The sequence below is a fragment of the Balaenoptera acutorostrata genome, chromosome 10 (assembly GCF_949987535.1).
Source record: "Balaenoptera acutorostrata chromosome 10, mBalAcu1.1, whole genome shotgun sequence".
Taxonomy (NCBI): domain Eukaryota; kingdom Metazoa; phylum Chordata; class Mammalia; order Artiodactyla; family Balaenopteridae; genus Balaenoptera; species Balaenoptera acutorostrata.
Window position 1 is genome coordinate 67,809,432 of NC_080073.1, and position 22,640 is coordinate 67,832,071.

General features: G+C 52.6%; 1 protein-coding gene across 9 annotated transcripts in view; it reads left to right on the forward strand.

Annotated features, from left to right (window-relative positions):
• Window positions 1-17,353, forward strand: part of ANKS1A (ankyrin repeat and sterile alpha motif domain containing 1A) — a 185,719-nt gene extending 168,366 nt beyond the window's left edge. For 4 of the 9 annotated variants that reach the window (XM_057554555.1, XM_057554559.1, XM_057554560.1 and 1 more), the window contains 10 exons: window positions 6,067-6,165; window positions 6,996-7,148; window positions 7,264-7,371; window positions 8,451-8,615; window positions 9,437-9,562; window positions 9,808-9,879; window positions 10,027-10,113; window positions 10,652-10,789; window positions 12,210-12,380; window positions 13,217-14,746. In XM_057554555.1, coding sequence (XP_057410538.1) covers window positions 6,067-6,165; window positions 6,996-7,148; window positions 7,264-7,371; window positions 8,451-8,615; window positions 9,437-9,562; window positions 9,808-9,879; window positions 10,027-10,113; window positions 10,652-10,789; window positions 12,210-12,380; window positions 13,217-13,339 — 1,242 coding nt within the window. In that variant the 3' untranslated portion in view covers window positions 13,340-14,746. The other 5 variants (XM_057554556.1, XM_057554561.1, XM_057554562.1 and 2 more) reach the window with 3 other exon arrangements.
• Window positions 17,354-22,640: the final 5,287 nt, after the last annotated feature.

Consider the following 22,640-nt stretch of genomic DNA (forward strand, 5'->3'; position numbering starts at 1 on the left):
AAATAAATACATAAATTAAAAAAAAAAAATTAGAAAATAAGGTAGAAAATTGAGTGTTCTGCCTTGAAAAACAAAAAAAAGATTAGTGTTTTATCCCAACGTTGTATTCTCCTGCACTCTGTACATTCCACTTTCCCATTCTTGGAGATAACAAACAGGGTTAGAAACTTTAAAATACGACAGACTACACAGAGCAAGTAGCTGGTGCCACACCTACCTGGTTGCCACAGCATTTGGGAACTGAGCCCATGATTTCAGGGAAACGATTAAGTAGTTGAAAGCGTCAGTCTGATCCGTGTTCCTAGCTGATGAGGACGTCCTCTTGAGGAAATGCCAAATGCTCTTTAGGCTCACTGACTGTGGTTGCTTCTGGAGAGAAATTTCACCAGGGAGAACACTGCTAGCAAATAGTCCCAAGTTCAAGTATGGGATTCACTTGGGAAGAGGTCTCACGGATCGGCAGCTAAATGCTTTGTGTCCTGTGTGTCTCACATTTACATTTTACCGTTCTCCATTCGGAATGGCCTCCCTGAAGACGTCACTCCGCTCATGCACTTTCAAAAACAGCTGGAAGTTTCTCTAAGACCTTTGATGACTGGGACACAGCCACACAGTATCTGAACTTATTTCCCTCAATTTGAACGTCATACTTCAAATTGAAGTTTGTTTTTATTTTTTGCTGTATTTAACACTAACCTCTAATATTTAATGTTTTAAGGTCTTAATTTGCATTTTCATGTGCGTCCAGGTTGAGCCCCCGCCCCCAACAACGCATTTCTCCCACTTCCTGCCTCCTCTGTCTGGAGCAGCTCTTCTCACAGTTCCTGGCTCCTTGAGGCCCAAGAAAGGACTGGGAGGCAGAGAGGAGAGGGAGGGGCTGCAGGGGAAGCACCAGTGCCAGGCTTTTCCCCTGAGGCAGAATCAGGCCTGGACAGTAGCTCTGTCCCATTCTTTCTCCCCCAAGAGAGGAGGTTTCAGCCTTTGTTTTTTTTATGACTCCTGGCAGGAGAAATTGCTGAGTGAGAAGAGAGAGAGAGAGAGACCATACTGAATATGGAAATGAGGCTGGAGGGGGCGGGGCAGGTGGAAAGTCTGGAAACCACTGCTGAGAGATGAAACCCTGTCCCAAGGCGAGTGCAGTCTAGCGCTGCTCTGCCCAGTAGTCACGCTTCCATCAGAACATACAGGCCTTTGCTCGGGTGGAGGCCAGGTCCTGCAGGGGCTGATACAGGCCATGGTGGGGCCAGAGCAGGAGAGCCCAGGTACACTGTCTCCTAGCCTGCTTTTCCACACACTGACATACTGCATGCACACACCTACCCAGGAGGAGGAGGAGGTGTGGCATTGCTCCCACCTCTGTGGCTGGGAACCCCCGCCCTCCTGTCCCCTCTCCCTCAGGGACGGAACCCAACCAAGCCAAGTGTCAACTAGTTATGTTTCAGATTTCGCTTAGGCGGATGAGCTGTCCTACTTGACTAGCTCCCTAACTAGTCACTCACTAGGAACTCGGAACAGGGCCTGGCACATAGTCAGCTCTCAGTAAACGTTAGTGTGGTAGAAAGTAAACAAAGTAGGAAGTCCCTTTTCCCCATAAACCTCCTCGTGTAAAGGTTTCTAAAAGGTTTCTTCCTCAGTCAAGAGGGTACAGTAACTTCCAGAATGTTTCTTGCCTTTGAGGATTTGGAGCACCTTATAGTCACCACACAAACTAATCCCACAGAATGTAGATGTGGCAAGTTCAGGAACTCAGGAGGACCGTGCACTGAGCCCAGGACGTGCTGTGGCAACTGTTTGCTTTGATTTTCCATCACATCCTTTGTTTTGGTTTTGTTTCCATTTGCCTCTTTTTCCTCAAAGCTGCATACAGTCCCCGGTTCTCTTGACTGGGGGGTCTGCTTAGTGAAGGTCCTGTCCCCAGCTGGATCTGGTTTTCCTGGTTGTCAGCCTTCAGTCCAGTATTAATGTTACCCTAAAAACTTGTGAAGGCTTCTGAGTAAATGTTGGGGTTAACAGTGGGTGTTTAGAACGTCACTGCGGTGACACCCTCTTGGAGGTTCATTTGTCAGGTCCTCACTGAGGTGTCCTCATCATCAAGTAGAAAGTCTGGGCAGACAGCCCCCCTCTCTGCTTTTCCTCATCAGCACACCCTAGATTTGGGCCCAGAATGACTGCAGGAACTTGGTGTGGTGACTCCTAGATTCAGGGGTGACTTGGGATCTGGTCAGACCTGGAGTGGTGCCAGGGCCCAGGGGACCTTCTGCAGGCCCAGGGCTCCTTCTAGTGTCCCAGCAGAACGGGGTGCGTGCAGCCTGAGCAGGGAGTCCAGTCTGCCTTCAGAGCCATCTTCACCTGGAGTCTCTTGAGCTTATGGCTTGTCCTCTATGTGTCCTCTATAGGGCAAAATTTTTGTCACCATGCGCAGGCTCTGGGGAGGCTCTCACACCAGCAGTCACTACAGCTTGGGTACAAAGGTGAGGCCACCAGTTGGTGGTCTGCATGAGCTTGCCTGAGTTATTAACTTCTCTATCTGTAAAGTGGGCATAAGTAATACCCACCTCAATAGAATAAAAAGTCCAGAAAAACTCTTGGAAACACAGGAATTTAGGACACATCAGAAGTCATTTCATATCAATGGGAAAAGATAGCTCATTCAAGAAATAAGACAGCCTGCTGCCTGGGAAAAATATTAAGTGGATCCTGACCCTTAAAACTTACATCAAAATTAATTCCGGATAGATTAAAGATTTGATTGTAAAAAATGAAACTGTAAAGTTACAGGAAGAAAGTGTGAAAGAATTGTTTTAAAAATCCTGGAGGGGGAGATCTTTCTAAGGCTGACAACTTAGAGAAGCTCCACGAGAAAAGTGGGTGTGTTCAGGTGCAGGCTGATAGGTTCTGCATGAGCAAAGCCAGCGTAATAGTCCAAAGACAATGACAAACAGGAAAGACACATGCCTAACTCTTCATAAAGAGTTAATTTCCTTACTATATAAAGAATTCCTACAAATCAAATACAGAAGAGACCAACAGCTCCATAGATAAACATGCAAAGGATAAAGTGAGTAATTCCTGGAAAAGGAGCTGCAGCTGCTCTGCATGCCCAGCCCGGAGCCGCGCGGACATGAGCATCAGGCTGAACTCTGCCCCACAAGTTACTGATGCTCTGGGCCTCAGCTTCCTGAGCTGTAAAATGGGGTAACAGTGGTCCCTATTATTCAATGGTTTAGCAGGGGCAAAGCATGGAAAACATGGAGGAGGGCAGTAAGTGCTATGTAAGTGCTTGGTAGATAAAATGTGAAAAGATGCTTGAGTTCATCTATGAGCGGGATGATCTTGTGATAAGAAATGTGCAGTGATAAGCCATTTCTGCACAGTGCTGCACTGATGGGAGTATAAACTATCTGTCAGACTTCTAAATACACATATGCTTTGACCAAGCGATTTCTGTTCTTTTTTTTTTATCCTTTTTTGAAAATTTTAAATCAAAATATAATTGACATGCAATACTAGTTTCAGGTGTACTACATAGTGATTTGACATTTGCATACATTATGAAATGATCACAATAAGTCTAGTAACCATCTATCCCCATACAAAGTTATTACAATATTGACCATATTCCTTATGCTATATATTACATCCCCTTGGCTTATTTATTTTGTAACTGGAGGTTTGTACCTCTTAATCCCCTTCACCTATTTCTTCCCCCCGCCACCTCACCCAGTTGCCCTCTGGCAACCACCTGTTTGTTCTCTGTATCTATGAGTCTTTTCATTTTTCAGAGTCCACATATAAGTGAGATAATATGGTATTTGTCTTTCTCTATTTCACTCAGCATAATGCCCTCTAGACCCCATCCACACTGTCACAAATGTTAAGATTTCATTCTTTTTTTATGGCTGAGTACTATTCCTGTGTGTGTGTGTGTATACACCACACCATTCATTCATCTGTCAGTGCACCAGTTTACAATCCCACCAACAGTGCACAAGAGCTCCCTTTTCTCCACATCCTTGCGAAAACTTACTTGTTGTCTTTTTGATAGTAGCCATTCCAACAGCTGTGAAGTGATACCTCACTGTGGTTTTGATTTGCATTTCCCTAATAATTAGTGATGCTGAGCATCTCTTCATGTGTCTGTTGGCCATCTGTATGTCTTTGGAAATTTTTCTATTCAGATCCTCTACCCATTTTTTAATCAAGTTGTTTAGTTTTTTTATGTTGATTATACGAGTTCTTTGTATATTTTGGATATTAACCCTTTATCTGATACATTGTTTGCAAATATCTTCTCCCATTCAGTAGGCTGCCTTTTCATTTTGTTGATAGTTTCCTTCACTGTCTGAAAGCTTTTTAGTTTGGTATAGTCCTGTTTGTTTATTTTTGCTTTTGTTTCCCTTGCCTGAGAAGACAGATCCAAAAAATATTGCTAACACTGATGTCAGAGTGTACTGCCTTTGTTTTCTTCTAGGAGTTTTATAGTTTCAGGTCTTACATTCAAGTCTTTAATCCATTTTATGGTATGAGAAAGTAGTCCAGTTTGATTATTTTGCAGGTAGCTGTCCAGTTTTCTGAACACCATTTATTGAAGAGGCTGTCCTTTCCCCATTGTATATTCTTGCCTCCTTTGTCATAGATTAATTGACTATATAAGCGTGGGTTTATTTCTGGGCTCTCTATTCTGTTCCATTGATCTATGTGTCTGCCAGTGCCATACTGTTTTGATTACTGTAGCTTTGTAGTATAGCCTGAAGACAGGGATTGTGATACCTCCAGCTCTCTTCTTCTCTCTTGAGAATGGTTTGGCAGCAATCTCTCTTCTTGATAACCACCATAGAAAGATGCACATACAGGGAGATTTGTGCAGCACCATTTGTAAAAGGAGAAATTGGAAACAATTGTCCTTCAACAGGGAACTCGTTTAGCAATTTATAATATGTCCATAATCTGGATGATTATGCAGCTTTAAAAGAAGAGACAGGTCTCCATATACTGAGTGACCTCCTGTATATACTAAGTAGTTAAGAATGAGGTGTTGAACAATGTGTACAACAATCACATTTGTGTGAAAATGAAGCATGCACGTGTGTGTAGGTGCCCAGCTGGGCTCTGGAGGGACATCCAGGAAAGTGGTAACAGTTGCCCTTGGCGGGGGTGGACACTGTGGCTGAGGGACACGGCAGAACCCATGATTTTTCATGTATCATAATCTGAAAAAACCTATCTTGTGACACCATTGTGAGTAATAAAAGACACCATGATAGGGGTTAGGAGTGGCGAGTACAGTCAGACTGCCTCAAATCCTAGCTCCACCATGAGATGTGTGACCTCAGACGTGTTTCTGACCTCTGTGTCTCAGTTTCCTTATCTGTAAAATGAGGATTCCAGTAGAACCTAACAGGGTTGTGAGCCTGAAATGGGATGGTGCACAGAAAAGCTCTCCGTCCCTGTCACTCAGCAAGAACGCGGCAAACACCAGCCATTCTCCTCGTTGTCACTGCCATGCTGGGCTTCTCCGCCCTCAGCTGCTCCGTTGGGGAGAACTGCCCCGTGGGCTGAGCCCCAACCCCCCCTCCTCTCTCAGGCAGGTCCCCACTTTGAGACTCCTCTCCTCCTCGGGGTGAGGCAGGCTTCTTGGGTGCCTGCCTCTGCCGCCGGCCCAAGGTGGTTGTCACCGCCGCTTTAAATCACAAAATCACATCTGTGAGGAATCTGGGGATTAGTCATCCTGTTCTTCACCTTGGGGGGCCATGAAACCTGCTCCGGGGAAAATGCACATCAGCTCAGGTGGGCAAGGTCTGTGCCCGGCCCTGCCTGCTCCAGCCCAGGTCAGCGCCCTGGGAGCTGCTCGGGCTGGGTGGGCAGCCTGGGAAGGTTTGTCTTCCTGCTGCATGAGGCTGCTTGCTGCCTGGCCTGGCCTCGCGGGGAGCCCTGGGGCTCACTCTCTCTCGGTGCCTGTGGTGAAGGAGAAGAACGTGGCAAGGGGCCATGACAGGCTGACCTGACGCCCTGAGGGAGCCAGCGGCCTTGTCCAGGAGGCCCTCACGTTCTCCTTTCTGCTCTTAGGGGCCTAACGTGATGGAAGATCAAGACCTGCGGGAAATCGGCATCAGTGATGCACAGCACAGGCGGAAGCTGCTCCAGGCCGCGCGGTCCCTGCCCAAGGTGACCACTGACAGTTCCGCGGCCTCAGCCTTTGCCAGTGGCGGAGCGGGGCTCAGGGGGTGTGCAGGTCACCGTGGGGGTCTGCCCCTCATCCCGGGAGCCCCAGCGGGGAAGACAGTATCCTGTTTACTTCTTTGCCGCATCCCAAGGCCAGCAGAGCACTAGGGACAGTCAGGACCTAGTCCGGCATCAGGAACGGCACTGCAGGCATCTGCCTGGCGCAGAGCCTGGTGCCCACAGGCTTGGCCTGTCGCCTGAGACCAGGCCCTCCCCAGGAGGCCCGGGGCCCTCGGGGCAGCAGAGGAGGCAGTCTCTGCCTCCTGGGGAGCTGTGGCTGGTAGGCCTGAGCCTCTCTTCAGCTCTGCTGGCACAGAGTCCCCTTGTCTCTTCCACTTGCCCAGAGCTCAGGAAGCACTAATGAGTCCTAGCAGTGAGGCCAGCGCCCGCTTCACAGACACACACCATTTTCTTGTCCTACCAGGTCTGTGACCTTGTCAGAGCACGGTAGGGGCCTCCACAAACCCTCCTCCCCATCTAGCCTTACCTGATAGGGCACCTTTCCCAGACCTGGAGTGCCCTGGTAGTCCCCAGATGGGGCCCGAGACCAGAGCTGAGGTAGAGAAGGCTGTGTGAGTGGAGCGACTCGGGGATGCTGAGGACACAGGCCCCTTGTTGGTCCTCAGGAGCTGTCCCATACCTACCCCAGCCTCAGCCTCAGCCTCTGGTGTGGTCTGAGTGAACCGGCCTGCATCCCTGTGGTCCCCGTGGTCCCCAGGGCCCTCGTCCCAAGTGCTGAGATGTTAGCCCCGCCTCCTGCCCTCGCCCCACAGGTGAAGGCTCTGGGCTATGATGGGAACAGCCCCCTGTCAGTGCCCTCCTGGTTGGACTCCCTGGGCCTGCAGGACTACGTCCATTCCTTCCTGTCGAGTGGCTACAGCTCCATTGACACTGTGAAGAACCTCTGGGAGCTGGAGCTTGTCAACGTGAGTACAGCTCTGCTGTGAGTGTCCCTGGGCTGCCAGCATGGCCCGTGGGGGTGAGGGCTGGGGGCTGGCGGCCCAGTTGCCGCCTGACCTTCCTCTCCCCGCCCCTGCCCAGGTCCTAAAGGTGCACCTGCTCGGCCATCGCAAGCGCATCATCGCCTCCCTGGCAGACAGACCCTACGAGGAGCCGCCCCAGAAGCCCCCACGGTTTTCCCAGCTGAGAGTGAGTTGGGGCGGGTGGGAAGGGATGTTTGTATGTGCTGTGTGTTGTTAGGAACTGAAGAGAATTCTTTGGGAATTCTTCAGAGACAGCGTCACCTCTGTAGTCGAGGAGCAACTGATCCCTCCCTTCCCAGTGTTGGGGCCAAATGTTGTCAAAAGTAGGAAAACAAATATCCGAATCCCAGACAGCTGGGGCCATGTCTGAACGTCCAGTTCAGCTGTGCCCGGGGTGGCGGGCAGGGGTGGGTCAGAGGAGCCCCCTCTCGGGCAGCCTGACGTGAACCCGATTCAAAGCATGGCACGCATGGCGGGACCTGGGCCCTCCCCATCTTCTGAAGGAAAATCCCTGTGATTTTAAAAACCTCAGAGATGCTTTGTTGCTCAAGGCAGGTAATCTCTGACTGAAAAGCAGGTCAGACTGTGAGCCTGCGGTTCAGGATGAGTCTCCCCAAACCCATGAGGTTGCGTGGCTCCCGGTGGGTGGGGTGGGCCCTGGGCTCCAAGCCTCAGCCCGTTTACGGCAGCCTCAAAGTGGGCGTTATTTTATCCTCCTCTTACACATGAGAAAGCTGGGGCCCAGGCTGGTTCTGAGGACCAGACTCACAGCTGACATTCAGATATGGAAACTGAAGACTGATTCATACTCTCTGTGAGGGCTCTGGGTGCCAACCGGCAGCGCTATGTTTTCTTAGGAAAGACCTTTGGATTTGGTCACGTGCCCCCAGGACCTGCGATCAGTTGTGACAGACGATTTTATAAACTAGAGATCGCTTCCCAGCCCTACAACCACCCCTTTTCCCTTGGGGCTCCAGGCCAGAGGGTGCTCTCGTGACCCGGGTGCTCACCTGCAGGACCCGGTTGTCAGGGCTTCCTGGCTGGAAGAATCTGGTCACTTTGACTGTACCCACGCTGGGCCCAGCGGCCCGTTTCCCCACTGGGTGCTGACCTCCAGCTCGTGCCCGTTCTCACTGATTCTCCTGCCCAAGCTGGGCCCTGACAGCCCGAGGATTAGCTGACACCTACAGCCTAAGGACTGGCCTGATGAGTCTCAAGTCTCACCTGGATTTCTCCCCACTGCAGTGCCAAGACTTGCTCTCCCAGACGTCATCCCCCCTGAGCCAGAATGACTCCTGCACCGGCCGGTCGGCTGACCTGCTGCTGCCTTCTGGGGACACGGGCAGGAGGCGGCACGACAGTCTCCAGGACCCTGCAGCGCCCTCTCGGGTGGAGCGCTTCAGGATCCAGGTGGGCGGGAGGGAGCCACAGACGGGGTCCCCTCATTCCTCTTGGCAGGACAGGGCTCCCAGCCCACCGCTCAGGGCACTGCTTTCAGGGCTCTCGCATTTATTCGACTTGCCCGTCCTCCCTCCTGCCTTGCACAGACCGCAGGCTTTTTGTCTTGTCCCCCGTCTTGGCCTGTTAGATACAGATTGCCGGGTGTCCCTCGTCCCCGCAGGGTGAGCCCTAGCTTCGCTCCCTTTTCTCTCGTGACTCACACTTCTCGGTTCTGGCCTCTGGGGATTCCCCTCACCTTTCCACAAGCACGACCATGAATTTTACAAGATTTAAAAAGCACGTCGTCCAGCAGTTTTAGTTGCTCTGTATTGAGAGAATTTGCATATTGCTGGGAATGGAAGTCATAAATTTCCTGAATTTTCCCCTCCTCCCCATTCCTTCCACCAGCAGCCTAGTTAATTACCCCATCGCCTGGCATCTGACCCGTGGTGGCCTCCCACCCCTCCCCCACACCCCAGCTCCTGCCACGAGGATCCCTGTAAAGTGCATCCCTGGCCACGGATACTTCCCCGACTCCCCACACCAGGATCAGATCTACACTCATCTCAGACACCACATAGCCTTCCCTGCTGAGCTGCTCACGGGCGGGCGGGCGGCTGAGGTCCCTGCTTCTCCGCCAGTTCTCTGGCATAGACAGGCCTCACCTCCGCCCCAGCGCATCAGAATGGCTTGTCTGCCTCCGGCCTGGAGCTCCCGGAGGTGGAACCCGGGAGGGAGCCTGGGAACCCCTTGAGCAGGCGAGCTGACCTGTGACCCCATGTGTTCTGCAGGAAGAGCACCGAGAGGCCAAGCTGACCCTTCGGCCCCCAAGCCTGGCTGCCCCCTATGCCCCTGTGCAGAGTTGGCAACACCAGCCGGAGAAACTCATCTTCGAGTCCTGCGGTTATGAAGCCAATGTGAGTAGCCTCTGCCCTCCCAGCCTGGCCGGTCTCCTGCTTTCCGTGCCGGCCGGACCCAGGGCCCCCGTGGTGTTCTGCACTCCTCAGCCGCTCCCAGCACCTGGGGGAAGGGGGACTCCCCGGCCAGGATGGGGGAAGGGAGTCACCGGGAGAGGGAGCCCCCTGACTGTGGTCCCAGATTGGCTGGTGGCCCCATGTGGTAACACAGGACTCCTAAGCCGGGCCACTGCTCGCTCCCACAGTATCTGGGTTCCATGTTGATCAAAGATCTGCGAGGGACAGAATCCACGCAAGACGCCTGTGCCAAGATGCGGGTAGGTTACCGTGGGGGCGGCTAGGACGCAAGGCGGCAGATGGCGGCACCACCTGTAGCCACGGGGGCCCTGCCACGCTGCGTGCGGCTGAGGGAGGCCGGGCCTAGCCCCGAGAAGGTGAGTTGACAGGCCTCCCGTTTCTTGTAGAAATCCACGGAGCACATGAAGAAGATCCCCACCATCATCCTGTCCATCACCTACAAAGGTGTCAAGTTCATCGACGCCTCCAACAAGGTGTGCTTCCCACAACTGCTGTTGAGGGGGGAGGGGGCGCCCTTCCTCCCCACACACCCCCTGCCTCCCCGCTAGCTGGGTATCTTCCCTAGAGGGTCCCTAGCCCACTACCCCTCTCCATCCCCCCCCAGCCCAGGTACTTGTCTCTCACGCACCCACGTATCCTGGTTCCTGGGGCCCCGCCCGAGGGACAGCTTATCTTCCCCAGCATGGGCTCCACTGGCCACTTATCTGCTCACGGGCCTTTAACGCTGTGATGCACTTAGCGAGCATAGGACACCCCCAGGCCCTGTGCTTGGGACCCCACCCTGGAGAGCAGAGTGGGCTGGGTGTGAACATTTGCCCCCTCAGTTGCCATGGTCAAGGGTGGAGACCCCAACCCTAAATCAGACAAGGTGAGATGCCACCCCCCACCCCGAAGAGATGGGGGAAGTGGCGTTTGGCTGACGCTAGGATGGGATAGGAAGGTGGCAATGGTGAAGGGACTGGGGTGTGCCCTCAGGGAGCCCAGGAATTCCAGACCCTGCTTTCCCCGCAGAACGTCATCGCAGAGCACGAGATCCGGAACATTTCCTGTGCAGCCCAGGACCCGGAGGACCTCTGTACCTTCGCCTACATCACCAAGGACCTGCAGACCAGCCACCACTATTGCCACGTTTTCAGCACGGTGGACGTGGTGGGTGGAGTCTGCAGCTGGGCACGGTGGGGGGTCCTGTGCTGCAACAGCCCCAGTGCAGTGGGTCCTGGCACCCGGCTGGCACTTAGCAAAGGTCTGTTCAAGAATGAACATCACTCCAGCCCCCTTTATCTGGCACTGAGACTAAAGCACACAGGACGACAGTGGCTTGTCCAGGGTTCTAGTGACAGAGGCTTTCCTGCGTCTGGCTGCGTGTCTGTCAGGTCAGCCAAGGCTTCATCTCCCTGGGCTCTTGGTCGACCATCCATCCTAATTCCCGCCCTCCAGCTGGGCCATCTCCCTGAAAAGCCCTCCACCTCCCTCCTGGGGACAGTAAGTTTTCTTCCCCCAGATCCCAGCTTAGGCGGGGTTCTGGCGCTGCTGGGCTGAGGGGAGCTGTCACACACGCTGCCCACAGGGAGTGGATGAGTGACCATGGTGGCTGCCCTGAGACAGGGCCTTTGTCCAGGTCCCTGCTGTCCCCGTGAGAGTAGCTGGTTCCAGGGTCTTCCCGGCCTTGCCCGGGAGCTCTGTGCTTGCAGCCTCCTGGCTCTGCCACTAGCTAGCCACGTGACCCCGGCTCCTCGTCTGCGCAAAGGGGATAGAGTGTAACCGACTTCATGGGGGTGTTCTGAAGGTGAAATGAGGAAATACTCCCAGGACACATCCTTCCCGGTACTCTTACCTGTAGCTCATCTTCCCGCATCAGTCAGTTCTGCTGTAACGTGGCGTCTGTGCTCCTAGAGAGCACCACGCCCTGAAACCACACGGGAAGCACCAAGGCTCATGAGGAGATGAGGCAGGGGGTACAGCCCTCAGGAACCTAATACGAACACCCACACCATTTTATCCATGTTAAATGGTTAAGAAATACATAAATGCTACATAAACATGGCGCTCTGCCTTGAGAAGGACCCGAAGTCAGCTTGTGGAAGCATGTGCCTCCTGCCAGCCTGTGTGCCAGAGGGAGAGAGAAAGAGAAGGAATAGAGGACAGAGGGGTGCACGGATGGAGGGGAGGGCGCGAGCCGGGTGGCCCTGGGAAGAGCTGCAGCTTGATTGTTACTGTCAGGGGTGGGTCCCATAGGAAGTTGAGCTGCCAGGTGGGGGTGGCACGTTTGCTGTATATTCCCAGGCAACGGGGGTCAGCAGGGGAGTCTTTGCATTCGCCTCGTGTTTCTCTCCAATGAAATCACACATGAGGAAACACAAAATGTGTGTTTTGTTCAGATTGTTCCCTAATGTATCAGTCACCTCGGGACAAACTTCTGCTTTCAGAGCAAGCGTTCCAGCAGATTCCCTGCACTCTTGTTACCTGTGCAATGCTGCCTGGGCCTGTGCTCAGGCGCATGAGGCCAGGGCAGGTGTTAGAGGCAGTGGTTCCTCCATCCCATCTCTCACGTTGTGCTGTTTTCTCCCAGAACCTGACCTATGAGATCATCCTGACGCTGGGGCAGGCATTCGAGGTGGCCTATCAGCTGGCCCTACAGGCCCAGAAGTCTAGGCCGATGGGGGCCCCTGCTGCCGAGATGATTGAAACAAAATCTTCCAAACCGGTGCCTAAGCCTCGGGTCGGCATGAGGAAGTCAGCAGTACGTGGGCCCCGGGATTTGAGGGCTCGGGGTGGAGTGGGCGCAAGGAGGGTCTTCTCACGCTTCAGGTAGCCGGCCCCTCAGGACACGGGCCTGTGCGAGCCGGCCTCCGTAACGCCACCCCGTGTCTGTGTCTGCTTTGCTCCGCACCCCAGGTGCCGCTGCCCCCTGATAGTCGCTGTTGTTACTGTCACACCTGCCCCACCCATCGTCCTTCTTACCTCCCGCTGCCGTCTGTTAGTCCTGGAGTCAAGGTCTCTGCACCTCCTGCTGTCTGTGTGTCAGTCTCCCCGAAGTGACCGTGAGCTCTCTGAGACTCTGGTGCCCGCCCCCGGCCCTGCCTGCATGCCCGTCTTTCCTGAGCTGCCGTCCCACCATCCCTGTCTGTGCTGTAGCCTCTGTTTCTCTGCCGTATGTCCTCCTCTCCAGAGCTCGCGGGTACCCACTGTGGTCTTGCCCGGGGTGAGCTCTCTGGCCCTGCCAGAGGGACCCGAGGTTTGGGGTTTCCAAACCCCTTACCCCCTTCCTGCCACTGAGAACAGCTTTGGGGCTTAGTGCTCGATGCTCAGGTAGGGCAAGGCTCCTTTAACTGAGCAGCTCCAAGAAACCCCCAGGAGAAGTTGCCCCTGGAGAGCTCAGAGGCGGCCCTCCCGTGATGCTCCAGGGAAGGTGCCCCTTCTGCCACCCCACCCCAGGGAGCTTGCTCTTTGGCTGAGAACAGGGCTGCCCCCATGGGGTACTGACGCCAGCATGGCCCGGGAGGCGGGGGACAGCGGGCCCTGTTGACCCCTGGCCCAGGTGCAGCGCTCCCTCTGACTCTTCACCCTCTTCCTCAGCAGCTGGAACCACCTGATATGGACCCAGATGCCCAGTCCCATGCCAGCGTCTCCTGGGTTGTGGACCCCAAACCAGACTCTAAGCGGAGCCTCAGCACCAAGTATGAGACCACTATCTTCTAAGCACCCACCCCGTCTCCACTAGTCTCATGTGCCTTGCCGTCCGTCTTTCTGCTCTTCTCAACTCTCCTTCCAGCTGCTGACGCCAAGGTCCCACCCCCACTGGGACCTCTCCTCCCGGGGCGGCAGCTTTAGACACTGCACACTCTCAGCTCGCACCCAACACCACCGGACACTGTGAATTCCCCCCTTGGGCGAGGACAGCTTGGCGGGGGGGCAAGTTGCCTTTGAGGTGGGCACCGAGAGGGCCTCAGTGGGCGGGCACTGTGGATCCTGAGGTGGGCGCAGTCTCCAAGCAGAGTCCACACGGCACTGGAGGCTGCTCCCTCTGATCGGCCTGGGCTCCCTGTTGGCTCTCCTCTCCCGTCTTCCGAGCCACGGCTGGGTGCCGTTGCCAAGAGCTAACTGCACCTTTCCTGACACAACCAACCACTGTGACCATGTGGGGCCAGAATCCCCTTGCACTCTGCTAACAGCTGGCCTGCGGCCCATCCCTCTATCCTCTGCTCTGAGGTGCTGGCCTCCCCCTGTGAGACCCTCAGCTCAGCGATGTGGCTTGACCAGGGTCAGACCTCTTTCTGTGAGGGCCCAGGGTCTGTGCCAGGTCCTAGGGCACATGCCTGACTCCAAAGGATGGGGCTCTGAGCATCTGAACACCCACAGGCTGGCCCCACGCAGCAGGTGTCTTGGTCCTGATGGGTCTTGCACTGCAAGGAATGGGATGGCTCCTCACGTCTTCGCCGGGGAGTCCCCGGCTGGCTCTGGAGTCTGGCTCGAGGAAGAGGAAGGCCTTCCTGTAGGAGCCAGCAGGAGGGAGGCCAGTGCCCTGCATACACCGTGCACCTTCTTCCCTCAGAACGGAGCTGCTCAAGGACAGGGATCTGGGCCGAGCAACATCCGTTGTCCTCCAGGAGCTTTCTGATGCTTCTCCACGATGTGGGGACCAGAGATAGTCAGCTGGCACCCGGTCCCTTCCCTGATCGACCGCCCTCAGCCTCTTGACTCCTGAGAAGGAGTCCATCACCTCAAAGCAGTTCAGCAGCTGGGATGGTGGAGTTGAGGCTTTCAAAAGGCCCACGTTCTTGCGTGAGGGCAGGTCAGCTTAGATGGCGGGAGAGGAGAGCCGCAGTTTCCGTGGGAAGAAGCACTGTGCACGTAGCGTGGCCCAGTAGGAGAGCCAGTAAGTTGCAGCTGTTGCTTTATGAGTTGAAACCCAAGTCGACAAACCGGGGTGGGTCCTCCTGCCTGCCTGTCCTCGTGCCTTCCAAGCAGATGCGCTGAGCCACGGAGGGTGCTCAGGGGAGGCTGTAAGGGACCTTCTGTTCTGCTTCCGTGTTTCCTTTCAGTTTCCTCCACCTTGTGCAGGCCCCTTTGGTTAACCCTTTCCTCCCCCCCGTTGTGTTTGCTTCTGCCAAGCTGAGCCACCGAGGAACCAACTGTGCTGCAGAAACAGCCGTGGGGAGCGCAGGCTCCCGCCGCCGCCGCCGCTGCCACCACCGTCTCAGCTGCAGCTTTGAAGACGCAGGCCCCACTACTGCCCGTAGGACCTCCTCGCGGCTGCATGGTCTGGGCCTGCCACCGCCAGGTCTCGCCGCGTGAGCCCTGCCCTGGTTGCGGAGCAGCCCTCCAGGCCTCTAGCAGATGAGGCTGGAACTCCAGAGGGCCAAGAAGTGACTTGTCCAGAAAACATTTTTTAATAGAAAAAATTTTTTTTATAAAGTGAACTTTCAACACTTGGCTCAGCCCTCTAGGTTAAACTGCCAATCTTTAGACAATGGCCATAGGGTCAGAGGACAGCAGGCCTCTGTCCTCGGGCTGGGGTCTTGGCGTGCTTGGGCAGCTCTGAGAGAAGGTAGTGGGTGAATTGAATCTGCTCGACAGACCTGCCAGTCAGCTGCTCTTCCTTCTGAGCCGCACGGCTTCTTGTCCCCGCCTGGAGCTGGGGGCAGCCCGTAGAGGCGCCTGGCAAAAGCAGAGGCTTCTGGGGTTCCAAACGTGAAGGTCCGGGGCCACGTGGAGTTGCACAAGCAGGTCGCGGTGCCCGAGCTCTGGGCTGCTCCTCCGTCTCGGACCCGGCGGTGGCCAGAGCGCTGCCCTGGGCTGCCTGGCCACAGGCTCTCTGGTGACCTCAGACTGTCTGAGTCGAGGCAGAAAGGAGAAGAAGCAGCTTTGTTTTGGGCATTAATGGGTAGGTCGGCTGAGGTGGCTGCCTGCTGATTTGTGATTTGTCTAATCAGGTCTGTGTGATTAGGACTCACTTTGATTCTCTGAATTATCGGTTTGATTGTCATCCTTTCAGCTGCTGGGCTCCCCCCTGGCTCCAAGGGTAGAGAAGGCTGAATCAGGTGACAGTTTGATTCTCCCCGAGTGTGGCCTTCAGGGCAGGCTGGCGTCCGGGTGCTGCTGCTGCTGCCTGAGCCCTCCTGCTGGCTGGCTTTGCTTTTCACCTTTGGTTGCATTGCTCCTCCTGGAGGTAGAGGCAGAGCCAGAGGGACTGTTCCTGTGAGGCTGGGCCAGGTCAGCTGCCTGTCCAGCACCTTCCAGAGCAGAGCCTTTCCTCCCACGGGGCCGCGAGCAGACCTTCCACTTTGCTGGCACAGCGCAATCTGGTCCCAGGATCAGTAGTCCAGGCTTCAGTAGCGCCGCTCTCTCTCCCGGCAGGGGCTGTGAATGAGCAGGGAGCGCCCCGGCGCACCTTCACAGCCCTGTGGTCGGCCAGCAGTGGAAAGCTGGGCCGCGTCTTCCTGCTGACCTGAGGCTGGGCCCTGTGGGTTTCCTTTCCGCTGAGCCGTCCACACCGCAGGCCTGGGGAGTCACACCCCCTCTCACTGATCCTGCCCTTCTCGGTACTAAACAAGGACCTCGATACCGGGAAGTCTGACTTCACGTCCTGCTGCTTCCAGGGCCCGTTGGCTTCCACTGAGCAGTATTCAGCCCCTACTTCCTTCCAGGTATGGACGAGGAACCCCAAGCTGGGTGGGTAAACCGCGGCTCCTGCTGCAGTGCGAGTGCTGTGCCCTCTTCCTCCTGAGGAAGGCCGGTCTCCTCTAAGCAGCGCTCTCTTGGTGGGTGGTGGGTCCATTAAGAAAACTGTAGACACTACGATGAGTTCCTCAAGCTGTCTTTTTGTTTTTAAGTCATAGGTAGGTGTCTCCTTCCCTTGAAGCTGCTATATCTTCTTTATTTATTCAGGGTGTTTCATGTTGGAAAGCCTTGGCTGATCTGCTCTGGCTCTGGATTTTGTTTTGAGCTTGGTTTATTTCTCAATAGCCAAGAAAGGAAGGGACTAGATATTTCTTTTTTACTCCTCCTCCGGGACAGGTACTCTCCCTCCCCTAGAAAGAAAAATTTTAACACCAGGACAGGCTTCACGTGGAGAGAAGCCCTGCTTCTGCACGTGAGCACAAGCCCCGCAGTGTGGCAGCCCCGTTCTGAACTGTGCAGGCCGTTCAGGCGGGACTTGAGATAGGTCAGTACCTGCCCGGCCACAGGCTCTCTGCTCCGCCCTTCTGCTTGCAGCTACTCCGAGCAGGGCTTCCCTTCGACAGGCTCTGCATTTGCAACGCTCGCATCCCCCCGGGGCCCCCAGCTTCGACTCTGGGGAGTCCCCGGAGAAGTCTCGGGCTGAGCAGACTGGTCTGCCCTCGGCCTGTGTTGTGATGCCCGGGCCTGCAGGACGACTCTCAGACGCAGTTCACAAAGTGGTGTTGCTAATGGTGTGGCAATGGGACTGAATTGTAATAAAACGTTATTTAATCTTTGTCTCTGTATTTTGATACTTGAATGACTTCCCCTTTTATTTTACTGTACATATAATTGTTAATCTGTCCAATTTTGTCTAAATTACAGACATCTTGTGGTACCAAACATAACCGATCTGTGCAACAACATAGACTGACCTCACTACACGAGAGAGAGTGTAAATATTCCTGGGCTTTCGGCTTTGGTTTTGTTATTTTCGTAACTGTACAACTTAGAACAGACTGAATTAATAAATGAGAAGTGACATGAAACCAACCTTACTTTGTGGAGTCTGAGTTGGAAAGTTTCTTGATTGTTTTCCGGCAGAAGTGCAGGCACAGGCCAGCCGCTGGCTCCAGGGCGGTAACAAGGATCCACTGTGTTTGGCTGGGACAAGTTTGGGGATTCCGCTCCGTCCAGCCCTCTCTAGTCATCGTTAACCCTGCTCCAGTGCAGGGGCCCTGCAATTCACCTGCCCCTCCTCGGTCTGAACACCAAGCAGGGGCCACATCCTGGCCTGGGCTGCTCACCCACAGATATTTATTGAATGTCGGTGTACAAGGCAGTGTGGGGAGTGAGAGCTACGGAAGGAAAGGCTCCCTTCAGGAACTCAGTTTGATTGTGGAGGTTAAGTTTTAAACAGACACAACTAGCTACCAGCCCAAAGCCACACCATGAGACCCATCAGACAGTCCCGGGCTGTGGGGACTGGGAGGGATGCGGTGCTCGAAGAACCAGAGCGGGTGGTGCCCGGGCTGCTATTCAAAGGAGGGTTGGAAAGGCACAAATAACACTGACATCCCTGTCGTTGGTGGAGCACCCGTGTTCCAAACCCTGCTGGCAGCTTTACAGGCAACCCGCCCCATCAGCCCTCACACCTAGCTGGGTACTGTCTCTATAGAAAAGAAAACCGAGGCTCAGAGAGGTTAAAACGCCTGCCCAGGGCCAGCTGGAGAGGCCCCTAGAAACCATCTAGTCCAGTGGTGTCAAGCTATCCTCAGAGCCCCTCGCCACACTCCTGCTTCAACCTGAGCTGCCGAATTCTGCACACTCTTACTCATGAGTTTCTGTGAAATATTCCATTTGTTAAAGGGCTTTACGAGAAAAGCATTGATTCTCACCCAGTACCCAACTGTATTTATGAAGAAACCAAGGCCCAGAACAGGGAAATGATTTTCTCTTAGCCAGCCAGCTAATGGCAGAGAGAGGACCAAAACCCAGCTTCTTCCGACTTGGGCTTCTCAGGCCAAACTGCATTGAAACTGGGAAAGGAGACTGAGGGCCGGTGGAGGGCCTCACGTCCTAGACGGGGCGGGGGCATCATCCTCACCCCCCTCTGCCCCCTGGCTTTGGCACCAATTTCTTAAGCAGAAGAAACGTTACAGCAAGAGAGGAGGTTTGGTCATAATTGGAGTCACTGTTCCTCAGGAAAGGGTACCTGGTGGGACACACTGCCACCGTCACGATCCCTTCTGGCATCACTCACCAGCGTCAGGTGTGACTCGCTCTGCCCAACCCCAGGACTGCAGTGCTGATCCCACCTTGGGGGCCCGCTGGGTGGGGGAGACAGACCAGTTCCTGCTGGGCGCCCGGGCCTGCCGTCTGGGCCGCAGGCACGCTGCACCTAACCGAGTGGGAGCCGGAGCAGGACAGAAGGGAGTGGTGGGAGGACTGTGTGGGGCGGCCTCACAGCAGGGGTGGACAGGACACGTCCCACAGGACGGCATCGGTCCAGCCCGTCTCCACCCCTTGCATCCCCATCCCCTCTGACTCGCTGTGCTCAGTGCATCTACACACCGGCCTCCTCGGGACCTGGAGGCGGAAGCAGCTGCCAGGAGTCGGGTCGTGTCGTAGAGCGGACGGTGCAGTGCACACGGACCAGGGCTCCTCCCCTCGCCCCGCTTCACAGATGCTCCATAGCCCAGGCACCCGGGCAGCGGGGGTGTCAGGACGGAAGGCTGAGTGACCAGGCCACTGAGGAAGCGGAGCTCTGCCCACGGGAGCACTTTCTAGGGCAGCTCTGGACGCCCTCTTGTCGGCCTCGGCACCTCTGGCTTCCGACCGTGTGAGAGTCTAGGTCCCCCGAAGCCCAGTGGATGGGCTGGCTGACCTTTCAGTATCACCAACTCACAGCATCGGCCGTTACCAACCAACAGCCACGGGGGCAGGGGGTCTCAACTCCAGTGCGCAGCACACCCCCTGCAACTCTGTGACTGCTTTTTTCGGGACTCGGCTATTAGGAACACTGTTATAAACAGGCATGTACCAAATTAAAGAATTTCCCTAACACCATAAAATATTTATTTTTCAATAAATGGAGTTGGGACAAGCAGGTAGCCATGGGGGTGGTGGGAACGGCGCAGGGACATTTCTATTCCTACTTATACCAAAATAAATTCCAGATGGTTCACATATTTAAATGAAAAAAAAATTAACCCCCAACAAAGCTATTGATAGAAGAAAATGAGAGACTTTTTCCTAATCTTGGTATGAGAAAGGTCTTCCCAAACATGTTACATAACTCTGAGTTCATTTTCTTAAGGATTAATATATTCAACTATATAAAATTCAAATAGTTCTGCAAAGCAAAATGCACCATTAAAAAAACAACTCAAAATAATGTTTGCACCACATGTAACAAAGGACAACTTGACAATAGCTATCAAAAGTAAACGAACTTCTATTTCCAGGAAGATCAAGTAGATGGACCTTCCCCTATTCTCACAAGTAAAATTAAAACCCTGGCAGAAACACCAGTGGGCACAGACAGAGCCCAAACAAAAGCCTGCTCTCTTTAGCCAGAGGACCAGAAAAAGGTAGCCTAACAAGACAGAACGCTTTTAGACACGAACTGCTCTAGTCCATCCACACATCACAGAAAAAAACTGTGGCCCCACCCTCCACAGGCCAGCAAAGGCCAAATGGGGAGCCTAGACATACCCCCTCACCACGTGACAAGGTGCCCCAACACCCACTGGGGTGGTGTCAGAGGAGGCCTAGTGGGGAACTTGCAATCACCTGGCAATAAGGAGGCTGCTCTTGACAAACACAATAACAAAAATGAAGATCTCAGTGGATGGGCTCAACAGCAGAATAAACAAGAAAGAGAAGAATCCACAAACTAGAGGATAGAACAATAGAAATTACCCAACTGGAAGAGCAGAGAAAATAGATTAGAAAAAAAAATGAATAGAATCTCAGGGACCTAACAAAAGATCAAACATGTATGTCATCAGAGTCCCAGAAGGACAGAAAGAGGGTGGGGCTGAAAGAGTCCTCCGTGAAATAATGACTGAAAATTTCCCAAACTTGGCAAGAGACACAAACATACAGAATCAAGAAGCTGAGCACACCCCAAACCAGATAAACCAAAAGAAATCCATGCCAAGATACCATCGCAATTAAATTTCTGAAAATGAAAGACAAGGAAAATTTCTTAAAAGCAGTGAGAGAAAAATGACATCTTACCTAGGGGCTTCCCTGGTGGCGCAGTGGTTGAGAGTCTGCCTGCCAATGCAGGGGACACGGGTTCGAGCCCTGGCCTGGGAGGATCCCACATGCCACGGAGCAACTAGGCCCATGAGCCACAATTGCTGAGCCTGCGCGTCTGGAGCCTGTGCTCCGCAACAAGAGAGGCCGTGATAGTGAGAGGCCCGCGCGCCGCGATGAAGAGTGGCCCCCACTTGCTGCAACTAGAGAAAGCCCTCGCACAGAAATGAGGACCCAACACAGCCATAAATAAATAAATAAATAAAATTTTTTAAAAAAAATGACATCTTACCTATAGGGGAAAAGTAATTTGAATGACAGTGAATTTCTCAGCAGAATTGTGGAGGCCAGAAGGAAGTAGTATGATATTTTTCCAGTGCTGAAAGAAAAGAACTGTGAACCCAGAATTCTATACCCTGCAAATACCCAGGAATGAAGAGGAATCAAGACATTCTCAGATGAAGGAAAACTATGGAACTTAGTCACCAGCAGACCTACCCTAAAAGAATGGTGAAAGTTTTCTAAATAGAAGGGAAGTGAAGAAAGAAAGAAATGAACCTTGGAACATCAGGGAATGATGAACAAACATGAAGCAAAAATATGGGTAATACAATGGACTTCCCTTCTCCTACGGAGTTTTCTAAATTATGTTTGATGGTTGAAGCAAAATCCTAACGCAGTTTAATACCGTTCGAAATGCAAGTAGAGGAAATGTTTAAAACAATTATCTTTTAAATGAGGAGGATGAGGGGATATAAAACAAGGTAAGGTTTCTATACATTACTTGAACTGGTAAATGATGACACCAATAGACTGTGGAGAGTTATGTATATATGTAATACCTAGAGCAAACACTAAATAAGAGTTATTCAAAGAGATAAACTCACAAACACTATAAGTTAAATAGAAATGGAATTTTAAAATGTTTTCAAGTAACTCACAGGGAGACAGGAAAAATAGAAAAATGAAAACAGAATAACTAGAAAACAAAAAATTAAATGGCAGACTTAAGCCCTAGCATATCATAATTACACAAAATTTAAACAGTCTAAAAACATCAATTAAAAGACAGACTGGAGGAGATTAAAAAACATGAGCCAACTATATGCTATCTATAAGAAACCCACCTCAAATAACAGTAATATAGGCAGGTTGACAATGAAAGGATGGAAAAAGATATATAATGCAAACATTAATCAAAAGAAAGGAGTGGCTATGTTAATATCTTATAAAGTAGACTTCAGAACAAAGAAAATTATAAGAGAGAAGAGGGTACTATATAATGATAAAAGGTCAATGCACCAAGAAAACATATCAATCCTAAATGTGTATGCACCAAACAACAGAGCTGTAAAATATGTGAAGCAAAAACTGAGTTAAAAAGGGAAATAGACAAATCCACAAATGCTATGGACTGAACTGTGCCCCTCCAAAATTCATATGTTGAAGCCCTAACTCCCAATTTGACTGTATTTGGAAATAGGGCGTTTAGGAGGTAATTAAGGTTAAATTGGGTCATAAGGGTGAGATCCTAATTCAGTAGGATTACTGACTTTACAAGAAGAGGAAGAGAGAGAGAGAGAGAGAAAGAGAGAGATCAATCTCGCCAGACACAGGCAACCAAGGAAAGGCCATGTGAAAACACAGCAAGAAGGTGACTGTCTACAAGTCAGGAAGAGAGTCCTCACCAGAAAATGACCCTGCTAGACTTGATCTGGGGCTTTCCAGCCTCCAGAACTGTGAGAAATAAATTTCTACAGTATGTTGTTACGGCAGCCTAAGCAGACTAATATCAATCCAACAAATAGAGCTGGAGATTCAACTCAGTTAGAAACTCTGTCAACAGCTGGTAGAACAACTAGAGAGAATATCAGCAAGGATACAGAAGAACTCAACACCATCAACCAACAGGATCTCACTGACAGTATAGAACACTTTGGCCAACAACAGCAGGATGAACATTTTTTTTTCCAAGTGCCCAAGGAACATATACCAAGATAGACCATATCCTGGGCCAAAAATAAACCTCAACAAATTTAGAAGAATTAAAATAATACACAGTGTGTTCCTGAAC